At 45.0% G+C, this 22,871-nt stretch overlaps 1 protein-coding gene across 1 annotated transcript in view; it reads right to left on the bottom strand.

Moving 5' to 3' along the window:
• The window catches only part of astn1 (astrotactin 1), a gene marked incomplete at both ends in the record, with an annotated part of 464,656 nt that overhangs the window by 30,053 nt on the left and 411,732 nt on the right, over nt 1-22,871 (bottom strand). Inside the window, 1 exon segment of the mRNA XM_080778845.1 lies at nt 702-837. Within this exon segment, the coding sequence (XP_080634971.1) occupies nt 702-837 (136 nt within the window).

Genomic DNA, 22,871 nt, shown 5'->3' with positions numbered 1-22,871 from the left:
TAAGCTGTTCATTTGCATTTTTTTTTTTGCCCCGGGCTATGGGAACTGTAGTGGTATCATTATGTGTCATGGTTCCCATAGCCCGGACTGGTATGGACTAGTGTGAGTGGTTGCAGCAGGGAAACACTACACTCTGTGTACATCAAACACAACGCATTACAACTGGATTCATGGCAGATTTATTATGGGAGATTTCATGTTTTATGTATCAATGTACATTTGAAGGCATTTTGACGAGCCCTTAAATTAAGGGCATATCTCAAAATGCCTTCAAATGAATGTGGGTTTATAGACATCATCGAAAAAAAATCTAAATCCTGACAGTTTTCTGAAATACCTCATGTCTCTATGTCAGTGCAGTGCTCAATATTTCATGTCAAGGACCCCCAGAATTATATGTACTTGGCCTCCAACTCCCATCTGAAAATATGTCGTTCCAGGGAACCATCCCCCCCAGAAGCAAATATTTGAGTTAAAAAAGGTTCGCTCTGAAAAAATATATATTCAAAGATTTGCACCACATCTTCACGACTTGTCAAAAAATAGCAGACCTACAAGCTATGAGCTTGTAGATCTGCTATTTTTCAATAGCTAAAGTATAACATAATGCTTAGAACACCAAAAGGGGAACACCCATTAAGACAATGACAGGGGGACAATAACAGGGGGACAATAACAGGAGGACAACAGAGGTGTCTTACATGTAGGTGGTGTCTGCCTCCAGGCAGCGGACGATCATGCTGATGGACGAGGTCAAGAGGTCAGGGATGTCCCCCAGCATCACACACGGAGACTTGGCCCCAGACAGGATGTCGTCCACGAAGCTCAGCAGGGTCTCTGCATGGAAATAAACAAAAAAAACATTTAAAATCACATCTATCTACACACACACAAAGCTCAGCAGGGTCTCTGCATGGAAATACATACAAAAAAAACATTTAAAATCACATCTATCTACAGGATGTCGTCCACAAAGCTCAGCAGGGTCTCTGCATGGAAATAAATACAAGGAAAAATGAGGGACACAGTCAGCCGGCGAGCCATATTTGTGTCTAAAATGTAAAGCTGCTTATACCCAGACACCCACCCACATAGCTCCGTAAGGGAGTGGTTGCACCACTCAAAAATCTCTCTCTCTCTCTCTCTCTCTCTCTCAGTATATTACCACCTGTTTTTTGTGTGTTTACGGCCCGCAACCAAGGCCTCTCTCTCTCTTCTCTCTTCTCTCTCTCTCTCTCTGCAACAAGCGCTAGGCTAAACACGCGGTGACACACTATGTTCTCCTCCGTCCGCGTCATGTCCACAACGTCTACGTCATTTCATTTCCCAGACTCTTAACCCATTCTGACCTGAGATCAGATTCATACGAGGTTTCCACTGGACAACACACTGGTCTGATTAACCCATTCTGACCTGAGATCAGATTCTAAAAAATGTCAGTCGTTCTTCGATTTTTCAAAAATAGCAGACCTACAAGCTCGTAGCGCGCCACTCGGTGGCGCGCTATGAGCTTGTAGATCTGCTGTTTTTCAATAGCTAAAGCATAACATGATGCGAACACCAAAATGGGTTCCCGTTCAGAATGGGTTAATAAACAAACATCTCAGACAGACACTCCGCTTCCCTGAAATACGTATTCCATCATAACAACAATAATAATAATAATAATAAAAACTACACAGTATACACAAAGAACACGAACACTTAATATGTTAAATGATATTCGGTTATACGGTAAACAATTTTTGTGTGGTTCATTTCAGTTGGTTTTCCCCCCCTCCTCCTGAAATACGTAATTCCATCATTTCTGCGGCAGGAACAAAAAATAGGAGACAAAACACAGAGAACTTTGAACACTCGTGTTAAAACGATATTGGCTCTGGGCTCTGATGTGGTGCAACTTAAAAAAAAATTGTCTCGGACCCAACGAAAATAAACATTCTTCAAATGTTTTTTATTTTGTCCACCTCCGGAAATATCAGTGTCATAAATGCGGGCTTTTAGTCAATAACCCATTGAGACCCTGAGACCGCATTACACACAATAATGTCTTCTAAATGATGACAGTTTTCCTTGCGTTTCTGCATTTTAGTGGTTCTCAAACTATATAGTACAATCTCTGTAAATATAATGATAAATATATAAATGCACCATTTTCACGTCAACAAGCCCTAGAATTATATGTATTTGGCCACAGATCCCCATCTCAAAATATGTTTCCCAGACGCAAAGATTTGAGTTAAAAAAAAAAAAAAAAAGAAACATTCGCACGTGAAAGAATATGTATATTCAAAGATTTGCAGATGTTCTCACGATTAAAAAAAAAGCAAAAAAAAAAGATGGCAGATCTACAAGCTCGTATAGCACGGCACGCTGCATGCGAGCTTGTAGATCTGCATCTTTTTCCAACGGCTATAGTTTAACATAATGGTTAATAAGTGGTTAAAAGCTAAATACGAGGCGACATGCACGGACGCGTTCCTCAGGCCTAAACGGGATAATGCTCTTGTTATTATTCAGGTCCACTTTCCACAATAATAGAACTCAGCCGCAGCTGTGCTGCAGCGGCGTTGGGTTTGTCTGGTCCGGTTCTGTTGGACCGGAGGACTGGAGGCTGCGAGGGACGACGGAACGGAAGGGCAGACAGACGCTCTGTGGCCGCAGCGTGACACAGACAGACTACAGACAATGAACAGGACAGTCTGCCGCTTCACTGTTATTGATGCTGGCAGAGAGAGAGGCCCTGAGACCGGTAGCAGCAGAAACCGTTACCCTACAGGGAGTTCAACCCGTGTGGACCAATGCTGTCCTGCACGGGATGAACTCAAAGCTCCCTCCCTGCAGGGTACGGGTCGGTCTCAGGGTCTCAATGGGCTTTTTTTTTTTACTAAAAGCCTCCATTTATGACACTGATATTTCTGACACAACACGACGTGTTGTTCCCGGAGGTTGGACAAAATAAAAAACATTTTAAGAATGTTTATTTTCGTTGAATGCAAGGTTGAATCTGAAAATATGTTGTTCCAGGGGACCCATCCCCCCAGAAGGAAATATTTTAGTTAAAAAAGGTTCGCTCTGAAAGAACATATATTCAAAGATTTGCGCCACATCTTCAAGACTTACAAGCTCGTATAGCGTGCCACTCGGTGGCGCGCTACGAGCTTGTAGGTCTGCTATTTTTGAACAGCTTAAGTATAACATAATGCTTAGAACACCAAAAGGGGAACACCCATTAACAGGTTCTGTACGTAGGACGCCCCTAGTCGTCTTAAGGATTAAGTTTATGCTGCTACCGGTCGGTCTCAGGGTCTCAATGGGCTTTTTTTTTTACTAAAAGCCAGCAATTATGACACTGATATTTCTGACACAACACGACGTGTTCCCGGAGGTTGGACAAAATAAAAAAAAACATTTTCAGAATGTTTATTTTCGTTGGGTCCGAGACAAATATGTTTGAAGAGCCGAGAGCCAATATCGTTTTTGTGTTGTTTCGTCTCTCAGGAGGGGGAAAACCAACTGAAACGAACCACACAAAAAAAATGTTACCGTAACCGAATATCATTTTACATATTACTGTCGGTGATTCATTTATCAACAATGACCAAACCACTATCTCCACGTATACAGTATTAACCCATTCTAGGCCGGAAGGGAACCCCTTTCGGTGTTTTTTAAGAATTATAGCAACAACAACAACAAAATCTTTAATATTTATTTCTGGAGCGTATCATAACGGATGCCGTGCATGGCAGACCATGAAGGAACTGTCATTATAGGAGGCCGACCAATCACCAACCTCCGTTTTGTGGATGGGCGGGGCTGGAGAAGAAGAAAAATTACTTGCCAGCCATAATTATTATAAAGTTATTGTGGTTTATTTTTCTATGCACTACACTGAACTAGAGAAGACTGGAGTTCTCCGAAACAAACTCGAGTCATGAAAACCTTGCATCAGGAGAACGCCGGCAGAGAGAGAGATTTCCTCGGAGTGTGATGTTGTTGATATTGAAACCAAGAACACAGACAGCAGAGCTTCGCCTTAGCCCCTGAGCCTGGAGTTTCGGCACGCCTTCGTCAAATTCTGACGCTGACGAAGGCCTTCGTCGCGCCGAAACGCGTTTGTCCGTCTGGTATGACTGCTGCTGCGGAGCACTATCACCATTAAAGGAGAATTCCATACTAAAAGGCTTTCTTACCTTTCTTTGTAGTTATTACGTCCCCACCAAAGAGGTCCAGGTGTTATTTTGTGCAAAAGCTCCTTATTGGCAATTTCCCCTACCATAAGCCCTCAATTAATTGCATTGAATTGAATGGGAATTGAATGGGGCTATGGGGTGTTGTGCTAATTCGCTTATTTCCATCGCTCAAAATTATAATTTCTTTGTATATATCCTCTCTTCATAATGTAAATAATATCCCAAGCGGCACACTTTACTACTTATTTTACGATGGAAATAAGCGAACTAGCATAACACCCCATAGCCCCATTCAATTCCCATTCAATGCAATGCAATTCATTGAGGGCTTATGGTAGGGGAAATAGCCAATAAGGAGTTTTTGCACAAAAAAACACCTGGACCTCTTTGGTGGGGACGTAACAACTACAAAGAAAGGTAAGAAAGATAAGAAAGCATTCTAGCATGGAATTCTCCTTTAAACAAAGACTCTTACTCCACTGAGAGGGCGGACTTTATTCATGTTCTATATGCCCTATACTACACTACAGGGTATTTCATCAGAACCTCTTGAGTGATTGCTTTCAGACAGACAGTGTTCTCACAGAATCTCCTAAGTAGTCGAATGGACAGAATTACATAGCCTAATTATTATTGCAAATATAATGGAATATGGATTGCAGGAGACCACAGAATAGAAATTAAAAAACAAAAATGATGACCAACAACGTCAGCGGGCATCCGCTCAGACATCCGAGTCAACGGACAGTCACTGGACACGGTGTGTCCACCTTCAAATATCTTTGGAGCAATCGTGTCCGACGAAGGATCCAAGCGGGACGTCCTTTGCCAGAATTGCACAAACAAACAACAACTGATGCTGCCGTGGTTATAAACTCAAGCCCAAAAGACAAAAACATCAGTCTGGCATCAAAGGTGAGACTATACTGCGATCACTTGTCATGAAAATCCTTCTTTAGGCTTGTGAAACTTGGACCCTCATACAGCTGAGCTATACAGAGGAGGATACAGAGCATGGAGATGAGATGCTATACAGAAGACTCATGGGTATATCTCCCACATCCAACATGTCACAAAACGAGGAAGTATACGGCAATTTTTCCCTTTTTTACCTCCTTTATGATGAAATCCTGTTCTGTTCTTTGACTATATAGAAGTGTCTATTTGTACGTCTCTAAATGTTTCGATGAATTGAACAATGTGGACCCTCTTGTAAACAAGTAGTAATGCTTAATTGGGTCGTCCACTCACAGTTAACAGTCTTTGTATTGAGTTTGTGCTTGAAATGTACTGTATATCTGCAAACTGTTAATAAATATTTCAATCAATCAATCAATCAAAGATCAGCCAAGCCATCGGCCCACACAGTGACCTTCTGACCACGGTCATAAAGCGTAAACTGAGGTGGTACTAGTACGGACACATCACCAGATCCTCACGCCTTGCAAAGACCATCCTGCAACGCACCGTATACGAGGTGGCAAGCAGGAGAAGAGGGAGACAAAATAAACGATGGGAAGATAACATTGTATAGAATGGACACACTTGAAGCTCATGAGCTTGTAGATCTTCTATTTTTTGTAGGATGTATAGAAGACAATTTTAGAATCTGATCTCAGGTCAAAATGAGTGGTTACTCTGCTGCCTCCATGGAGGGGGCGAGCTGCCCGGGCAACATCTTCATGAGAGGATCACCTTGTTATCCTCTCCTACTAAACCCTCCACGTGGAGACGTCTGAGACAGATGAGAGGGAGAGAGAGATGATGGAACTGAGACAGATGTTCCTGTGATCGGCTGTGATGGAACATCGTCGGCGCTTTTCGCCGTTTGAATTGATTATTTATTTCCTCTCTCTCTCTCTCTCCCTCTCCCCCTCTCTCTCTCTCTCCCTCTCTCTCCCTCTCTCTCTCTCTCTCTCTCTCTCTCTCCCCCTCCTCCAAATCTAGCGCTTTCTCCCGCTGGCTATGGAGTCTGTTATGTTTCAAAAGTTTTTCCTGCTTTTTTTTTGGTGTATGCATTGTGTGTGTGTGCGCGTGCGTGCGCGTGCGTGCGTGTGTGCGTGCGTGCGTGTGCGCGTGCGTGTGTTTATCGCTTCCCTCCACTTTCTAAAGTCCTGTTTCCAACTATTGCCTTCAAACACGCAGAGAGAGGGAGAGAGATGGAACAGAGAGAGAGAGAGAGAGAGAGAGAGAGAGAGAGAGAGAGAGAGAGAGAGAGAGACAGAGAGAGAACATATTGTTGTATAAAATCGGGTCTAAATGTGGTATTGTGAGAATGTGATGGGCGAGGAGACGAGGAGATAGCATCAGTCAGACTAAACTGCAGGGAGACGACTCTGTTGTCTGTTCCATCTCTCTCTCTCTCTCTCTCTCTCTCTCCCCTCTTATGGGTCTGTAACTCTGAGAGGGTACAAATGGAACCAAGCGGACCCGTTCCATTTGTACCCTCTCAGAGTTACATAACCATTGATTTTACAACATAAATTGGGGGTCTCAGAGATATGTCAAATGATATGCATGTCAAACTGGGGGGTCCTTTTAAATGAAACGGGTTGAGAACCACTGCTAGAGCCTTAAAGGAAGACTGACACGCCCCTCGGGAGCTAATAACTGCTATCAAACAATGCTATCATGATTCTGACGTCAGAGTGGCGAAAGCTTTCCCCAACGACTTCTATGCGGGCTCGCCGGGCTTGGTGGCCGTGGTAGCATAGCAACTTATGCTACTATTTTGGTGTCACATTTAGCTTGAATACTGGGTGAAAGTCTCATTAAAAAAATTATTTTTTCGCAACATTGTTCAGGTGAACTGTGTGTTTATGCTTGTTCATTGTAATAATCAATATCGCTATGATTATTTTATTTATCGCCGCGTCGCTCCGCATGACAACATAGTCTAGCCCGTCTCAGATGCAGGCTGCACACACACGGGGGGACGGACGGACGGACGGACGGACGGACGTATAGTCTCTGGTCAGGTCCCCGCATTGAACTGGGCATGTGTGTACGCACACACACACACACACACACAGACACACACACAACTTTTAGCCGTGGCTATAGTGCATGACAGCGGGGAAGAGATTCCGTGCCATTGCATGTGTGTGTGTGTGTGTGTGTGTGTGTGTGTGTGTGTACACACATGCCCAGTCCCCCGTAGAGGCTCATGATCTCGTCCGCAAGACTATGCCTCGGCATAGCGATATTTATTATTACAATGAATACAAACATAAACACACTATAGTTCACTTGAACAATGTTGTGGTAACTAACTACGGTATTACAGAGTGAGAGCGAGGGTGTACATGTCAGCCTGCGGCTGAGAGGGGAAAAGAACAGTAGTCGCGCTGCTCTCACAGCGGCCAGACAACAGCAGACCGTCCGTAGTCGCGACTGTCGCGCTGCGGGGCTGAGAGGTCTCAGAGCGGGCAGACAGGGGTGTTGGCGACCGGGGGAACATGGGACTCCAGTCCAAAATTTGCGCTTGTGCTGCAGTTCCCCTAAAAAACCCCACGCCAACCTCAATTGCATTCAAACTAAGCATTTCTGGCGAAAAAATATTTTTTTTCAATTACATTTATAGCCAATATGACGCTAAATGTACCGTCAAAAACGCTAGCCTGACCTATAGCCACTTGTTGCTAGCGCCGTAGCCCCGTTTCAAACTGTTTCAAACTGTTTTCAGTCAGACCACGTGATGTGCTGTACCACCCATATTAATTTCGGGGCATGTCAGCGGACCTTTAATGTCTCTTCAAATGGGGGTCCGCGGGCTGATTAGTGTCAAATTAATTTGAGATCGTTTTTAAATAATAGTATACAACATAAACATTACAGAGACTGTACAATACTTTAAAACAGTTGTCATGCTACACACACACACATGCCTTAAATTGCTGATATTTGCACCGCCCTCGTTGAAAATAATGTATTTTAAACTCCAGCTTGTCCAAACTCCAGGGCTGCATGAACAGTGCTCGAGATCCGTTTTCTGCACCCCTCAATGGCATATAACTCTGTAGAACTCTATGGCTCTATGGTGCCAGAAGTGTATACCTCCCAGCCCTGGCAGAGTAGTTCTGGAGTAGTTCCAACGGATTGTGTGCCCCTGGGTTTTTCCCTAATGGGACTGATTGAGGGTAGCTACTGGGACGTAAGTCGGGACTTGATCACTCCCGGCTGGGTCGCCTGAGTGAGGGGTATGATGTTGAGAGACCCGAAACCCCGTTGACCTCAGGATACATCACTGAGGATACGTCCCAGGTGCATCCATGCGATGTTTTTTTGTTATGGCTCTGTGTAACCCTATAAACCTAACCTCAAAATGCCTAATCTAACTACTCAAGTCTGTATCTCATAGGAGGGCTGTTGGGTAGCCCTGGTCCAGTGCTTACAGCGAGTCTCTCTCTGAGGCCCTGTGGAAGTCCCTTCCGCAGCCCTCTGGTGATTTTCTCACTCCCGTGCGAGTGTTTACAATTCCCAGCAAATAAACAAAACGACGTAACTACTCACCGAAACAAAGCCTGCTAGACCTTGGTAAAAGTCTATTCTCGGAGCTGGGAAGCGTCTCAGGTCCCCGGCTTCTCTCTAAAAATGCACTGTTTTAATCGTTAAATAAAATGAATCCAACCAGATCGGCGCAGGCAAAAACCGGAAATGCCGTATAGTAGAATAAATGACTCTGCCCGGTAAATTGATTCGGGGTACATTGCGTTATTAAAATGGCACAAAGTGCATTTTAGAGAGAAGCTGAGGACCTGAGACGCTTCCCAGCTCCGAGAATAGACTTTTACCTTAAGGTCTAGCAGGCTTTGAGTCAGTGAGTAGTTACGTCGTTTTGTTTATTTGCTGGGAATTGTAAACACTCGCAAGGGAGTGAGAAAATCACTAGAAGGCTGCGGAAGGGACTTCCACAGGGCGTCAGAGAGAGACTCGGTGTAAGCACTGGACCAGGGCTAGGCTGTGGGCAGTTCAGAAACCCGTCCACCAGTGGAGACTTTTGGGGTTCTTGACATGAAACATTGAGAACCACTGATATAGAAACATAGGTATTTCAATATTTAGAAGATCTTTTATTTATTTCGACGTCAGACTTCAGAATCCAAGCTAAAAAGCTTTCTAGTCCTGAGAAGTTGCAATGCGAAAATGGAAGCCATGGTCGACTGGTTTCTGAACTGCCCACAGCCCTCCTATGAGACACAGACTGGTTTCTGAACTGCCCACAGCCCTCCTATGAGACACAGACTGGTTTCTGAACTGCCCACAGCCCTCCTATGAGACACAGACTGGTTTCTGAACTGCCCACAGCCCTCCTATGAGACACAGACTGGTTTCTGAACTGCCCACAGCCCTCCTATGAGACACAGACTTGTTTCTGAACTGCCCACAGCCCTCCTATGAGACACAGACTGGTTTCTGAACTGCCCACAGCCCTCCTATGAGACACAGACAGGTTTCTGAACCGCCCACAACCCTCCTATGAGACACAGACTGGTTTCTGAACTGCCCACAGCCCTCCTATGAGACACAGACTGGTTTCTGAACTGCCCACAGCCCTCCTATGAGACACAGACTGGTTTCTGAACTGCCCACAGCCCTCCTATGAGACACAGACTGGTTTCTGAACTGCCCACAGCCCTCCTATGAGACACAGACTGGTTTCTGAACTGCCCACAGCCCTCCTATGAGACATGGACTGGTTTCTGAACTGCCCACAGCCCTCCTATATGAGACAGACTGGTTTCTGAACTGCCCACAGCCCTATTATGAGACACAGACTGGTTTCTGAACTGCCCACAGCCCTCCTATGAGACACAGACTCAGACACTGAGTAGGAAAAATAATTTTATCATGATTATTAGTGAGGACCTATTATATGAAGATAGGTTGAAGAGTGGTGAAGTGGTCCTTTAAGTATCTTGAATAATTTAATTAATTGTGTTTTTTAACACAGGTCTTCTCACGGGGTCTCTCACACAACATCGTTTCAGATCATGGGTTTGGCGGCCAAATACCTGTCAATTTGGACGTGAGAATGCTAGTCTAACCCATTCTGGGCGGGAACCCCTTTTGGTGTTTCAAGCAACTTTAGCTATTGAAAAATAGCAGATCTACAAGCTCATAGCGCGGCACCGAGTGCCGCGCCACGAGCTTGTAGGTCTGATATTTTTGAAAAATCTTCAAAATGCGGCTCAAATCTTTGAATGTATTATTCTTTCAGAGCGAACGTTTTTAAACTCAAGTCTTTGCTTCTGGAATAACATGTTTTCAGATGGGGGGGTCAGATGGGGGGGTCAATTACATCATATTTTTAGGGGTCCTTGACATCGAAATATTTGAGAACCACTGACATATAGAAAACATGGGGGAAAACTGCCTGGAAAAAGGATTTGGACTGGATTTAGAAGAAGACATTATTTTTGCAGAATCGACCTGAGGTCCAAATGGTCTATAATCCATCACGGCTCCTCCTCCCCAAAAGGACTTTGACCACTTCAGCTAAAACGGACTGCTGCTTCCCTGTAACTATATGTTAATTGGCAGCAGCCGCGCGCACGTGCGCGAACACACACACACACACACACACACACACACAGAACACATACACACACACACAAAACGCGGCAGCCAAATGCTTAACACATAACATCTGGATTTGGCTTTCTACCTTTCCGCTGCAGTGAAAAAAGGGTGGGGGGGTGGGGTATTTGGGGCAGGCAACAACAACAACAACAACAACAGATTGTCGACAAAACACTGGCCGTTGCGTCTTGGCACCTCCGCGGCGGATCACAAACCATTACCAGACCAGACCATAATTGGCCCACATGGAAAGGATTTGTTGTTTTATCTACCCCAAGAACAACACGACTGCACAAGATAAAGGGCGTAATTGTTGAATAGGTGGAGGACGAAGGAGGACGAGGAGAGTACACTAAGTAATATTTATACTACCTTTAGTACTAAGTATAATAATAATAATAATAATAATAATAATAAGTATATTTAGGAGGAGGAGGACGAGGAGTACTAAGTATATTTAGTAGTACTAAGTAATATTTGCTGCTCGAGTACTGCATTTTGACCTGAGATCAGATTCTAAAAATGTCTTCTACATCCTGACAGTTTTCTGAAAAAGCCTATGTTTCTATGTCAGTCGTTCTTCCATTTTTCAAAAATAGCCAGACCTACAAGCTCGTATAGCTTGTAGATCTGCTATTTTTCAATAGCTAAAGCATATAACATCAAAAGGGGGTTCCCGCCCCCAAAATGGGTTAAAAAATATTAAAAAGAAAAAAAAGAAAACAAACTTCAATCCTATGCATTTCGGGCCATTTGAAAATACCCGATCTACAAGCTTTTGATACCAATACTTTTTTTACTCGAGCTACATTTTGAATTCTGAACTTCTCCTTGTAACAGAATATACTTCTACATGACAAGTATTCACACTTTTACTGAAGTAAAGTATTTGGAGTATATATATACTCTGTCCACCACCGCTGCGTGTGTGTGTTGTCGAGGTAGCGGAGGAGCAGAGTGGAGGCGCACGCACGCACGCACGCACGCACGCACGCACGCACGCACTCTAATCGATGCACGTACGTGCGCTCTCTCTCTCTCTCTCTCTCTCTCTCTCTCCCGCAGGTTGAGACGTGCGCATGCAACACGGCGCTCCGTGCGTCACGGCTCTACGTATACGTACGACCCCGCTCCATCATTTATCTTCCATTAGAGCTTCACAGAGGGCGACGGATTGGTTAGTATAATTCCACGGAAACGCGTCGTGGACAGAATCTATAATCGCCGCCCGGCGGCCTGTTTGTGTTTGAGCACGTGCACGGCCCGGCGGCCTGTTTGTGTTTGAGCACGTGCACGGCCCGGCGGCCTGTTTGTGTTTGAGCACGTGCACGGCCCGGCGGCCTGTTTGTGTTTGAGCACGTGCACGGCCGCTGCCGCCGAGCGGAAAATGCGTCAATGAAAACTTTTAACAACTAAAACACCTTGAGAGAGTGTGTGTGGGGGGGGCTATGGAACCATTAACGCAGTGGTGGGCAACTGGCGGCCCGGGGGCCACATGCGGCCCCCCCCACCTTCACTTAATGCGGCCCCCCGCATGTTAATATCAGAATACTGATATAGTATTTATTTCAGCCGTCACGATTCCAAAACCCGCTTAATTACTTCACGACTAGTAGTATTAAAATGACTAGTACTATTAAAATGTTATTGTCTTTCTGTGTCCAATGTAGTTATGTTAGCAGTTCATAAAGTTAACATAACTAAATGCATTTGAAATTCAATAAAAAGGTTATACTTTTCAGGATTCCAATTCAAATATAGCAAAAAAATAGGTGATCTACAAGCTCAAAACGCGTCGCATTGCGACGCGTTTTGACCCGTTTTGAGCTTGTAGATCGGCTATTTTTGCTACGACCGTAATAATGCACTGTGGCCCCTCTGGAGTGAGTGTGGAAATATATTGGCCCTCGCCATCGTCAGAGTCGCCCACCCCTGCATTAACGGGTCACGTTATAGCGGCGAATGAGAAACCTTTTGCGCACATGGGACGGCAGTGGCTCAGGAAGCGGAGCGGTACACGGTTCGATCCCAGAGTTAGTTAGTGTCGAAGTGTCCTTGAGCAAGACTCGGAACCCCTAATTGCCCCCGACCTGCCAACACAGGGCTGGACTGGGACAAAAATTCCGCCCGGGCATTTTCGCGTGAATTTGGCCCAGACCGGCCCACCCACCACAACCAGCGCTCAGATAGCAGAAACTCTACCGCCCGCTCCGTCGCGGCACACACAAACAAACAAGCCCCTAATAATACCACCACTTTTACAGAACAACATAAATGATACAAACCAACAGACAACTACACAACCCTTTGTCACTCACTGATACAGGTACAGTGAAATTATCATGATGGCACTGGCAGAATGGCAGCACGCCCGGACCTTTCCTGGTGGCCTGCCGCCTATATTGGCCTGTTTTTAATCATGGCGGCCCCCCCTAAGGTCGAAAATGCCCCCCCTACGGCCCACCGGGAAAATGCCCGGTATGCCCTGTGGCCTGCCCAGCCCTGCTGCCAACACAGGGAAGCTGTCAGAACCTTCGCTATAAAACACCCGCGGGTCAATAACCACTCCACACGCGGCCCAGACTCTTCTCCCTTCTTCTGGCTCCAGAACGGTGGAATGAACTCCCCCGTTCGTTGCAATCAGGATTTGCAGACTTAATCCGCAATCTCGACACGGAGCCAGGGCTCCGGACATTTTTAGCGGAATTTTGGCCCGGACTGGCCGACCACAACCAGCGTGAAGATCACTCTACTGACTTTTTGGGGTCGAGACCCACGCAAATACTTGAAATACAAGCCCTTATAAACACCACCACATTTAACAGTACATCATAAATGATACAAAACCAACAGACAATTTATAACCATTCGGCCCAGAGGGTTTTTTTTCCTGCACCAAAACGAGAGAACGACAACCGGTCAAGACAGACACCACCACACAGCATTATGTCATCGTATAACATCCGGTTACAGATATTTCAATTATAACATGAATCAATGTGCAGTCGATTGATTCAATACATTGTGAACTGTACTTTGTCAGGGAACGGAACAGGAGGCGCAGCGTGCTCCTCAACATGCATTAACCCATTCTGACCTGAGATCAGATTCATACGAGGTTTCCACTGGACACACACTGGGCTGATGAACCCATTCTGACCTGAGATCAGATTCTATAAAAATGTCAGTCGTTCTTCGATTTTTCAAAAATAGCAGACCTATACAAGCTCATAGCGCGTCACTCGGTGGCGCGCTATGAGCTTGTAGATCTGCTATTTTTCAATAGCTAAAGCATAACATGATGCTAACACCAAAATGGGTTCCCGTTCAGAATGGGTTAAAAGTCCTTCAGGGTGAGTCCGGTGACTCTGTGTGAACCAGAGGAGGACACACCGTGCCCCATCAGAACATCACCTAGAATATTAATACTTCCAAATAATAACTGCCGGGCCGTAATGTTTAGCTTCACGCAACATTTAGCTCAGGTGTGTGTGTCCGTGTGCGTGTGTGCGTTGTCAGTATTTAGTCTTATCGTCATAGTAGCTTAGTTTTTATTTATCTTTCGTCAGTGTGAAAAACGGTAGTAGTTTAGAGTGGATGAAATCAGCACGGAGCAGCATGTGTGTGCGTGTGTGTGTGTGTGTGTGTGTGTGCGTGTGTGTGTGTGTGGTTGAGACGAGAGGTGCAGTCGTGTGTGTGTGTGTGTGTGTGTGTGTGCGTGTGTGTGTGTGGTTGAGACGACAGGTGCAGTGGTGTGTGTGTGTGTGTGTGTGTGTCTCGCACAGAGGAAAACCAGTCCAGGTCTGGAGCAGGTCAACAAAGCCACCATACAGCAACGTACATGCGCGTGCGTGCTCGTGTGTGCGTAACACTGTACAGATATGCCTGTGTGTGTGCGTGTGCGTGTGAGTGTGCACGTGTGCGCGTGTGTATAGAGAGGAGAAGGAAGGAGAGAGGTGAGTAATGTGTTTATTGATTGGATTCCATGTCCCACTGACCCCTAACTAAACCCTGACACGATTGGTTGGGCGATCAAAGGCGTGACATCATTGTCCTGCTGTAACGGCCAGGAGGCTGTTTGTTTTCACAGAGAGTTCTGGTCCAGACCGGGTGCTTCCCCATTCGCTGAGCTCCCACACACACACACACACACACACACACACACACACACACACGGACGCGTGCGTGCGTGCGTTGCGTTGCGTGCGTGCGCAGCAGTCTGAATGAATGGCAGGGTGAAAACAGGGCCTTTTTCGTCCCAACTATAGCGTCGCACAAAAGCTGCATATATATATATATATATATATATATATATATATATATATATATATAGCTGCCGTATCGGGTCACACTGCGCGCCGTGGTGTGATGCGTCAGCGACAGTGAGCTTGTAGATCTGCTATTTTTCATATTTTATTAAAAAAAAGGACACTTAAAGTTAAAGTGCTTCCATGTGAGCTTCTTGACCGAATGATATAACGACCTCGCTCGGATCTGATTGGAAACAGGTTCGTATTTTCCACTTCCTGAAAAGTAAACCGCGTTTTGCAGTGGTGTTAAAAAAAAAAAAACACAAACTCAAATGCTTTACCAAATACTAATCTAAAGAAACCATATAAACTAAACGTTTTCAAATAATTGCAGTGCGGGGGTAAAAGTTCAATGAAAATATGGTGGCAGAGAAGCGACTAAACTTGACCCTTTAAACCTGGCGCAGGAAGAGTTAATTTATTTCCGCCACTGTTTCGCCGGACGGGCATGATGTCACCTCGTGTGCCTGAAGCTCGTTATACGAGGAACGCTTCCACACATAAACAAGCTCTCCTGTTCCTTCACCTCGGCTTCAGACGGCACGCCGCCGGCCCAGCGGAGCGCACCGAACCACGCAACGCAACTCAGAAACATCCTCCTCCACACACTTATCTCACATTACATAATGTCTGTCTGTCTAGTGTCTGTCTGTCTGTCTGTCTGTCTGTCTGTCTTCCCGCCCGCCCGGCCGGCAGGCAGGCAGGCACATTGTTTTTTTTTTGTTTTGTTTCAATCAATGTGCACGCTATGTGCGTGCGTAAGTGCGTGCATTAACAAGATGGATTTCGGGGATGTTTTCCAGATTGAAGTATGTGCATCCACATGCTTGCGTGTGCGCACATGGGGGGGAGGGGGACGGGGGGGGACGGGGGAGACACTCCAACATCTGCTTCTCATGACTGTTCAGAGGAAGTTAGAGGGCAGATAATAATATAATAATATAATATTAACGCTGCTGCTTCTTCCAGAGATCAGTGGAAGTCGCTTCAGAAACGTATTCTTCTTCTTCTTCCCGTAAAAGTGGACATCTCGTCTCAACCACACACACACACACACACACACACACACACACACACACACACACACACACACACACACACTCTCAACCACAAACATGCACTGATTCTCAACCACACACACACACACAGATTCTCACACACACGCACTGATTCTCACATGCACGCACGCACGCACAAATTCTTAGATTCTTAGTTAAAAAAATGTTTACTGGTAAATGATGTGTCTGTGCCAAAGCGTTTAGAGACAGGACAACTACGGTATGTTTGTCGGTTCAGCATTCTGGGGATATTCTACCCGGAGCAATGCTAAAAGGTAAACAAACGGTTGGCGTGTTCATATATTTGGATTAAACGGTTGTCTACGCTTATAAGCGTAACTGGCATAGATAGATAGGTCCCGATCTTAGAGTGTATATGAATAGAGACGGCACTGGATTTCTCCTCCCATCCACTTCCATTAAAAGTTGCTCAAAAGCGCATGAGGCGATTTCACTCCTCCTTCCGGGTATAGGAACAGAATGCATTCTGGGATGGATTGGTCCCAATAGAGCGTCGCAGTCCCTCCCCCTTTCAGAACGACGAGTTGCCCAGGAAATGAAATGCAATGCATTTCTCCCATAGGATTTTCTTTACGTATTTATTTAAAGACGGTTACGCCGCGGACAAAGCCAACTCGTATCGTGACGAATCATGACAATGAACACAATGTTTTGGGGCCGATCAAATAATTTATAAGAAGAAAAACACAACAATTAGTGTTGTCTCCTGCCTTTATTTTCTTCTTTCTAATGATTTGATCGGCCCAAAAGATTGTGTTCATTGTCATGATTTGTCACGATCCGAGTTGGCTTTGTCCGCGGCGTAACCGTCTTTAAAAAAATACTTAAAGGGACACTTCACCCTTTTTGCAAAAAAAATATATGCTAATGACGTTTAGAAGCTTTAGAACACTTTCCTGGGGGTCTTTATGTGTTGTAATATGTGGTTTTAGATATTTTAGATTGTAGCAGTGAGCCTGGTGTCTCTGATGTCATGGACACTGGGCTCACTTCCTTCCTGGACTACATGTTGTCTCAGTAAGACAGCTCTCCCCCCTATCCACAAGGAGGAGCAGTGCAAGAATTATGGGAATTGTAGTCCAGGAAGGTAGTGGAGTGGCATTACATTACAAGTAAAAGTAAGGAATGCTATACAGTTACTTGAGTAAAAGCACAATGGTATTGGTATCAAAATGTACTTAAAAGTACCAAAAGTACAAATTACTCACTATGCAGAATGTATAAAAAAAAATAGCTATTGAAAAATAGCAGATCTACAAGCTCATAGCGCGCCACCTACGAGCTTGTAGATCTGCTATCTTTTGAAAAAATAAATTTTTAGAATCTGATCTCAGGTCAGAATGGGTTAATAATGAATCTGTCAGGATGTAATAGACATTTTTAGAATCTGATCTCAGGTCAGAATGGGTTAAAGGAATGGTTCTAAAATAAAAACGAATGTATTCTTTTTTGGACATCCAAGGTTTCCACCCGCCAGCGCCAATAATATAACAAACCCATTAAAAGATTAAATATGAAGATAGAAAACGTTGTTCTGGCCAGAAAGCAGCACGATGAACCTTGGCTTGCCACTTTATGTTGTGGAGTCGCTTGTTCTCGTTAAGCCATTCTGACCTGAGATCAGATTCTAAAAATATCTTCTACATCCTGACAGTTTTCCATTCTGACCTGAGATCAGATTCTATAAATGTCTTCTATGTCAGTCGTTCTTTGATTTAAAAAAAAATAGCAGACCTACAAGCTCGTAGCGCGCCACTCGGTGGCGCGCTACGAGCTTGTAGATCTGCTATTTTTAAATAGCTAAAGCATAACGTAATGCACCAAAACGGGTTCCCGCGCAGAATGGGTTAAGCCATTTAGCCCTGACGTCGAAATTTAAAAAAGAAATCTTCAAAATCCTGACAGTTTTCTGTATCAGTTGGTGCTCAATATTTCATGTCAAGGACCCCAAAGATTATATGACCCCGCATCTGAAAATATGTTGTTCCAGGAACCTCCCCCACCCCCAGATAAGAAGCAAAGATATGAGTTAAAATGTTCACTCTGTAATAATAATATACATTCAAAGATTCGAGGCACATTTTGATCTATCGAGTATATAACACGATGCTTTAAAACATACCACAAAAGGGGGGTTTCCCGCCCAGAATGGTTTAAGCGAGCTTCTGACAATAGCAACCATATTGCAACTGTTCACTTCGGGGACCAAAGGCATTAAATCACTTTTAGAACAGCTCATGGTTTTAGTGTGGAAGGAAGCAGTCTAGAGCAACCACGTCCACTCTGGACTCATTTATCACATTCTGGGCGGGGACCTCTTTTTGGTGTTTTGTGATACTTTATAGCTATTGAAAAAAATAGCAGATCTACAAGCTATTTTTTTGTAGTTTGTAGGTCCGGTTTGTAGGTCGGGTACTTTTGAAAAATTGTGAAAATGTGGCGCAAATCTTTGAATATAAGATTCTTTCACAACGAACGTTTTTAACTCAACTCTTTGCTTCTGGGAGTGGGGGTCCCTGGAACAACATATTTTCAGATGGGGGGGGGGGGGGTCGGGCGGCCAAATACATATAATTTTCGTGGGTCCTCGACATGAAAATGCAGAGAACCAACTGACACACAGAAACATGAGGTTGTTCAGAAAACTTCTCATGATTTAAATTAAAATACATTTTGTATAGAATCGTCCAAACGGGTCTTAACGGGTTATTTGCGGTCTTGCGTTGGACGGCAGCCAGCGCTAAAAACGCTGCGCAGAAATGTGTTCGCTGTCAAGAACATAAACACAAGATTTACCATAATGTTCAAATAGATATTTTAGGGGGAATGTTGACATCTTTAACGCCAGTGTTTTTTATATTATTACCCCACTATAGAGCGCCTGACATCATCATCGAACCATGATGTTATGCGGGAACACCTAACTGAGTGGCAAAAAACTATTTTCTGGCCTCGGCAGCGCATAATACAACCAATCAGAAAAGTCCAATATGATTGCATTAAACGACGTTAAACAATGTTAAACTCACTCACTTTGCCACTCATATATATAGCTATCATCAGCGTCGTGAGAATTCATGTTTTATTTTAGTCATTTATTCATCTCTTCTCCAACCATAACATTTAAGTCTGTATTACTTTCAGCCCACCATTTTGAAACCCGCAGCAGCAGCGTCCACAGTGTGTCTCCAGGCCGGTGGGAATCGAACCCAGGAACCTTCTAGCTGTGAGGTGACATCGCTATACTGTGCCCACCCATAGTTTTTATTTGTTGAATAAAATTGTCAATATATTACTTATATACTTATAGCTGTAGTCATCATAGCTTAGTTTATTTTTAGTTTTTTGTCAGCGAAAAAAAAAAGGCAGATCATTTGTGACCATTATTTGACTGAGAGCCTGCCATCGCGCAAACTCCAGCTTTTCACCAGAGGAGGAAAAAGTCTTCACATACTATAGCATGTCTGAAATAAGTGTCAGAGCTGAAATCGACATGTAAATATGAAATAAATGCTTAAACATGTAGCTAGGTGTAATGTTAAGAGACCACAGAAGACATGTAAAATATGAAATAAATGCCACAGAAGTGAACCTTTCAAGCCTGTTTTCTCAACTCGCTGTTTCTCTGCAAGACATCACTCTATGAGCCATATCTCCAAAACTGGTGGGTCAAACTGAACAACCGATATGTCAATTTGCTCGACCGGTTACATTTTGGTCCCGCACCTGCGAATCGGGTCGGGATTCAGTTCCTCATCATGTGGAAGACAGACATTTGCCCTTTTTGAAGCCCCAGCGATGTCATCTTAGGATGAACCAGCTTGGCATCGCTTTTAGCAAACGCAAACGCACACTCACATCGCTGGCCCACGGGGCCTGTCAAAGGCATCGCTTTTAGCGAACGCAAGCGCACCATCACATCACGGCCTGTCCGTTGGCCTGTCAGAGGCACTCCCGTTGCACCTGCTAAACTAACAAGACCTTTCAATATTCAACTCCGTTCCTCTTGCCAGTCCTTTGAGTGCATGGCAGGGCACGTCAATATATGCTAAGATATGGTTACGGTCAAGATGACCCATCAATGCGGCTCAAGAGTTTTTGTTTTATTGTTTATTAAAACCCTCCAAATGTTATGAATGTTGCCATCGCCCGTAGTAAACACATACCCCATTACTCTGATGGTGGAAACCATGACAAAATCATGGTTTTAATTCATTCTAACGCAGTTAGAATACGTACATGCTGTTGCGGTGGGAAGAATCTGATCTGACTCTTTGATGAACGGAGACTAAAATTGGGAATATGATTATTGAGTTACATTTCTCTCTCTCCCCCATGCTGCACATTATTGGGGGACAGGCCTATATCGCATTAATGTCTGGAAGGCATCTGTGTCACCTTACAGCATAGCTTTTAACCACTTTAACCATTATTTTAAACATTAGCTGTTGGGAAAACAGGAAATATTTGGGAGCCACTGATATAGAAACGCAAGGATTTTCAGAAAACAGTCATGATTTAGAAGATATTTTGTATATAATATCTGGTCTCATGAATTTCTGGAGGGCCAGCACACGTAAAAGAGGCCCTTTTTGGAAAGAAAGAAGAGATTATAGCCTCGATGATGAAGTGCTATTTAGACCTTCTAGAGAGGGGAGGGCACAGATGGATGATTGTGGCGATACTAGTACCATATGTATAGAGATATTATAATACATTGATCACAGTGATTCACAGACATCCCCGGCTAGCTGATTCTGATTCTGATTCTGATTCTGATTCTGACAGTCGCACACACACGCACGAACGCACGCACGCACGCACGCACGTTAAACTTCCGCATTAACCACTTGAGATCTGAGACCAGCTATAGATCTATACACAAATGTCTTCGGAAATCCTGAGAGTTTTCTGAAAAACCTACGTTTCTATATCAGTGATATATCGCAAACTATTTCATCTCAAGGACCCCACAAATGATTATGTAATTGGCCACCGACCCCCATCTGTAAATAAGTTGTTCCCCCCTCCCCCCCCAGAAGCAAAGATACGATTCAAAAACCATTTGATGCCGCGCCACACGCAGTTGACCCGGGCAGTGAGCTGATGCGTGCTTCGATGCTGTTGTTGCATGATGGGACCATGTGCTGTTGCATGATGGGACCATGTGCTGTTGCATCATGGGAACATGTGCAAACAACATGTGCAAACAACATGTGCAAACAACATGTGCAAACATCTGCAAAACCAGATCTCTTCTACTGCCACGGAGGCACAGCAGGGGTCGCTAGAGAGCACCGGCAACAAAGAACGCATGCAGTCAGTCTGCCCGGCTTTCCAGCCGTCAAACAGACGGCAACAGGCTCTATATGCACAGACAGTATAGCCATGTTGGAAGGAAAGGGTCTTCCTCAATGCCTCTCAGGTTTTCTCAATGATACTAACGAAGGTTCTGTTCCATTCTGGTCAAACGGAGTCGGGGTGCTGCTATACCGTGCATGTTGGCTCACTGGAAACACTCTGAGGGTGTGTACACATGGAACCACATGGACCTGAATATCCAGAGTTGGTGACCTTGAGCCATCTGGCTCCTGATGTGCAGGTCGGTGCAAGCCTTGCTCTGGTTTGGTTTGGTTTTTAGCATCAATACTATTTGTTCGGTTTTTTATCTTTTCCTGAACTTGATGAATGTCTGTCAACAACCACTCTGCAGGGTTTGACTCTGGGCCACGTGGGAATGCCATGGCAGAACACAGTGTAACGGGTTTAACTCATCTCCACCACAAGGCTTGAGCTTTGCTTGAGCAATAACTTATCCTCCCAAAGCGCCCCCCGTGTCCCTCTGTCAGCAGTGGTCCAAAGTGTCCCCCATATGTCCCTCTGTCAGCAGTGGTCCAAAGTGTCCCCCATATGTCCCTCTGTCAGTAGTGGTCCAAAGTGTCCCCCATATGTCCCCCCAACAGCAGTGGTCCAAAGTGTCCCCCATATGTCCCTCTGTCAGCAGTGGTCCAAAAGGTCCCCCATATGTCCCTCTGTCAGCAGTGGTCCAAAGCGTCCCCCACATGTCCCTCTGTCAGCAGTGGTCCAAAGTGTCCCCCACATGTCCCTCTGTCAGCAGTGGTCCAAAGCGTCCCCCACATGTCCCTCTGTCAGCAGTGGTCCAAAGCGTCCCCCATATGTCCCTCTGTCAGCAGTGGTCCAAAGCGTCCCTCATATGTCCCTCTGTCAGCAGTGGTCCAAAGTGTCCCCCATATGTCCCTCTGTCAGCAGTGGTCCAAAGCGTCCCCCATATGTCCCTCTGTCAGCAGTGGTCCAAAGTGTCCCCCATATGTCCCTCTGTCAGCAGTGGTCCAAAGCGTCCCCCATATGTCCCTCTGTCAGCAGTGGTCCAAAGCGTCCCCCATATGTCCCTCTGTCAGCAGTGGTCCAAAGTGTCCCCCATATGTCCCTCTGTCAGCAGTGGTCCAAAGTGTCCCCCATATGTCCCTCTGTCAGCAGTGGTCCAAAGTGTCCCCCATATGTCCCTCTGTCAGCAGTGGTCCAAAGTGTCCCCCATATGTCCCTCTGTCAGCAGTGGTCCAAAGCGTCCCCCATATGTCCCTCTGTCAGCAGTGGTCCAAAGTGTCCCCCATATGTCCCTCTGTCAGCAGTGGTCCAAAGTGTCCCCCATATGTCCCTCTGTCAGCAGTGGTCCAAAGTGTCCC

This window comes from Protomyctophum bolini, assembly GCF_963924005.1.
Source record: "Protomyctophum bolini genome assembly, chromosome: 12".
Taxonomy (NCBI): Eukaryota; Metazoa; Chordata; class Actinopteri; order Myctophiformes; family Myctophidae; genus Protomyctophum; species Protomyctophum bolini.
The sequence above is the reverse complement of the archived record's forward strand: the minus strand, read 5'-3'. Positions and strand labels throughout refer to the sequence as shown.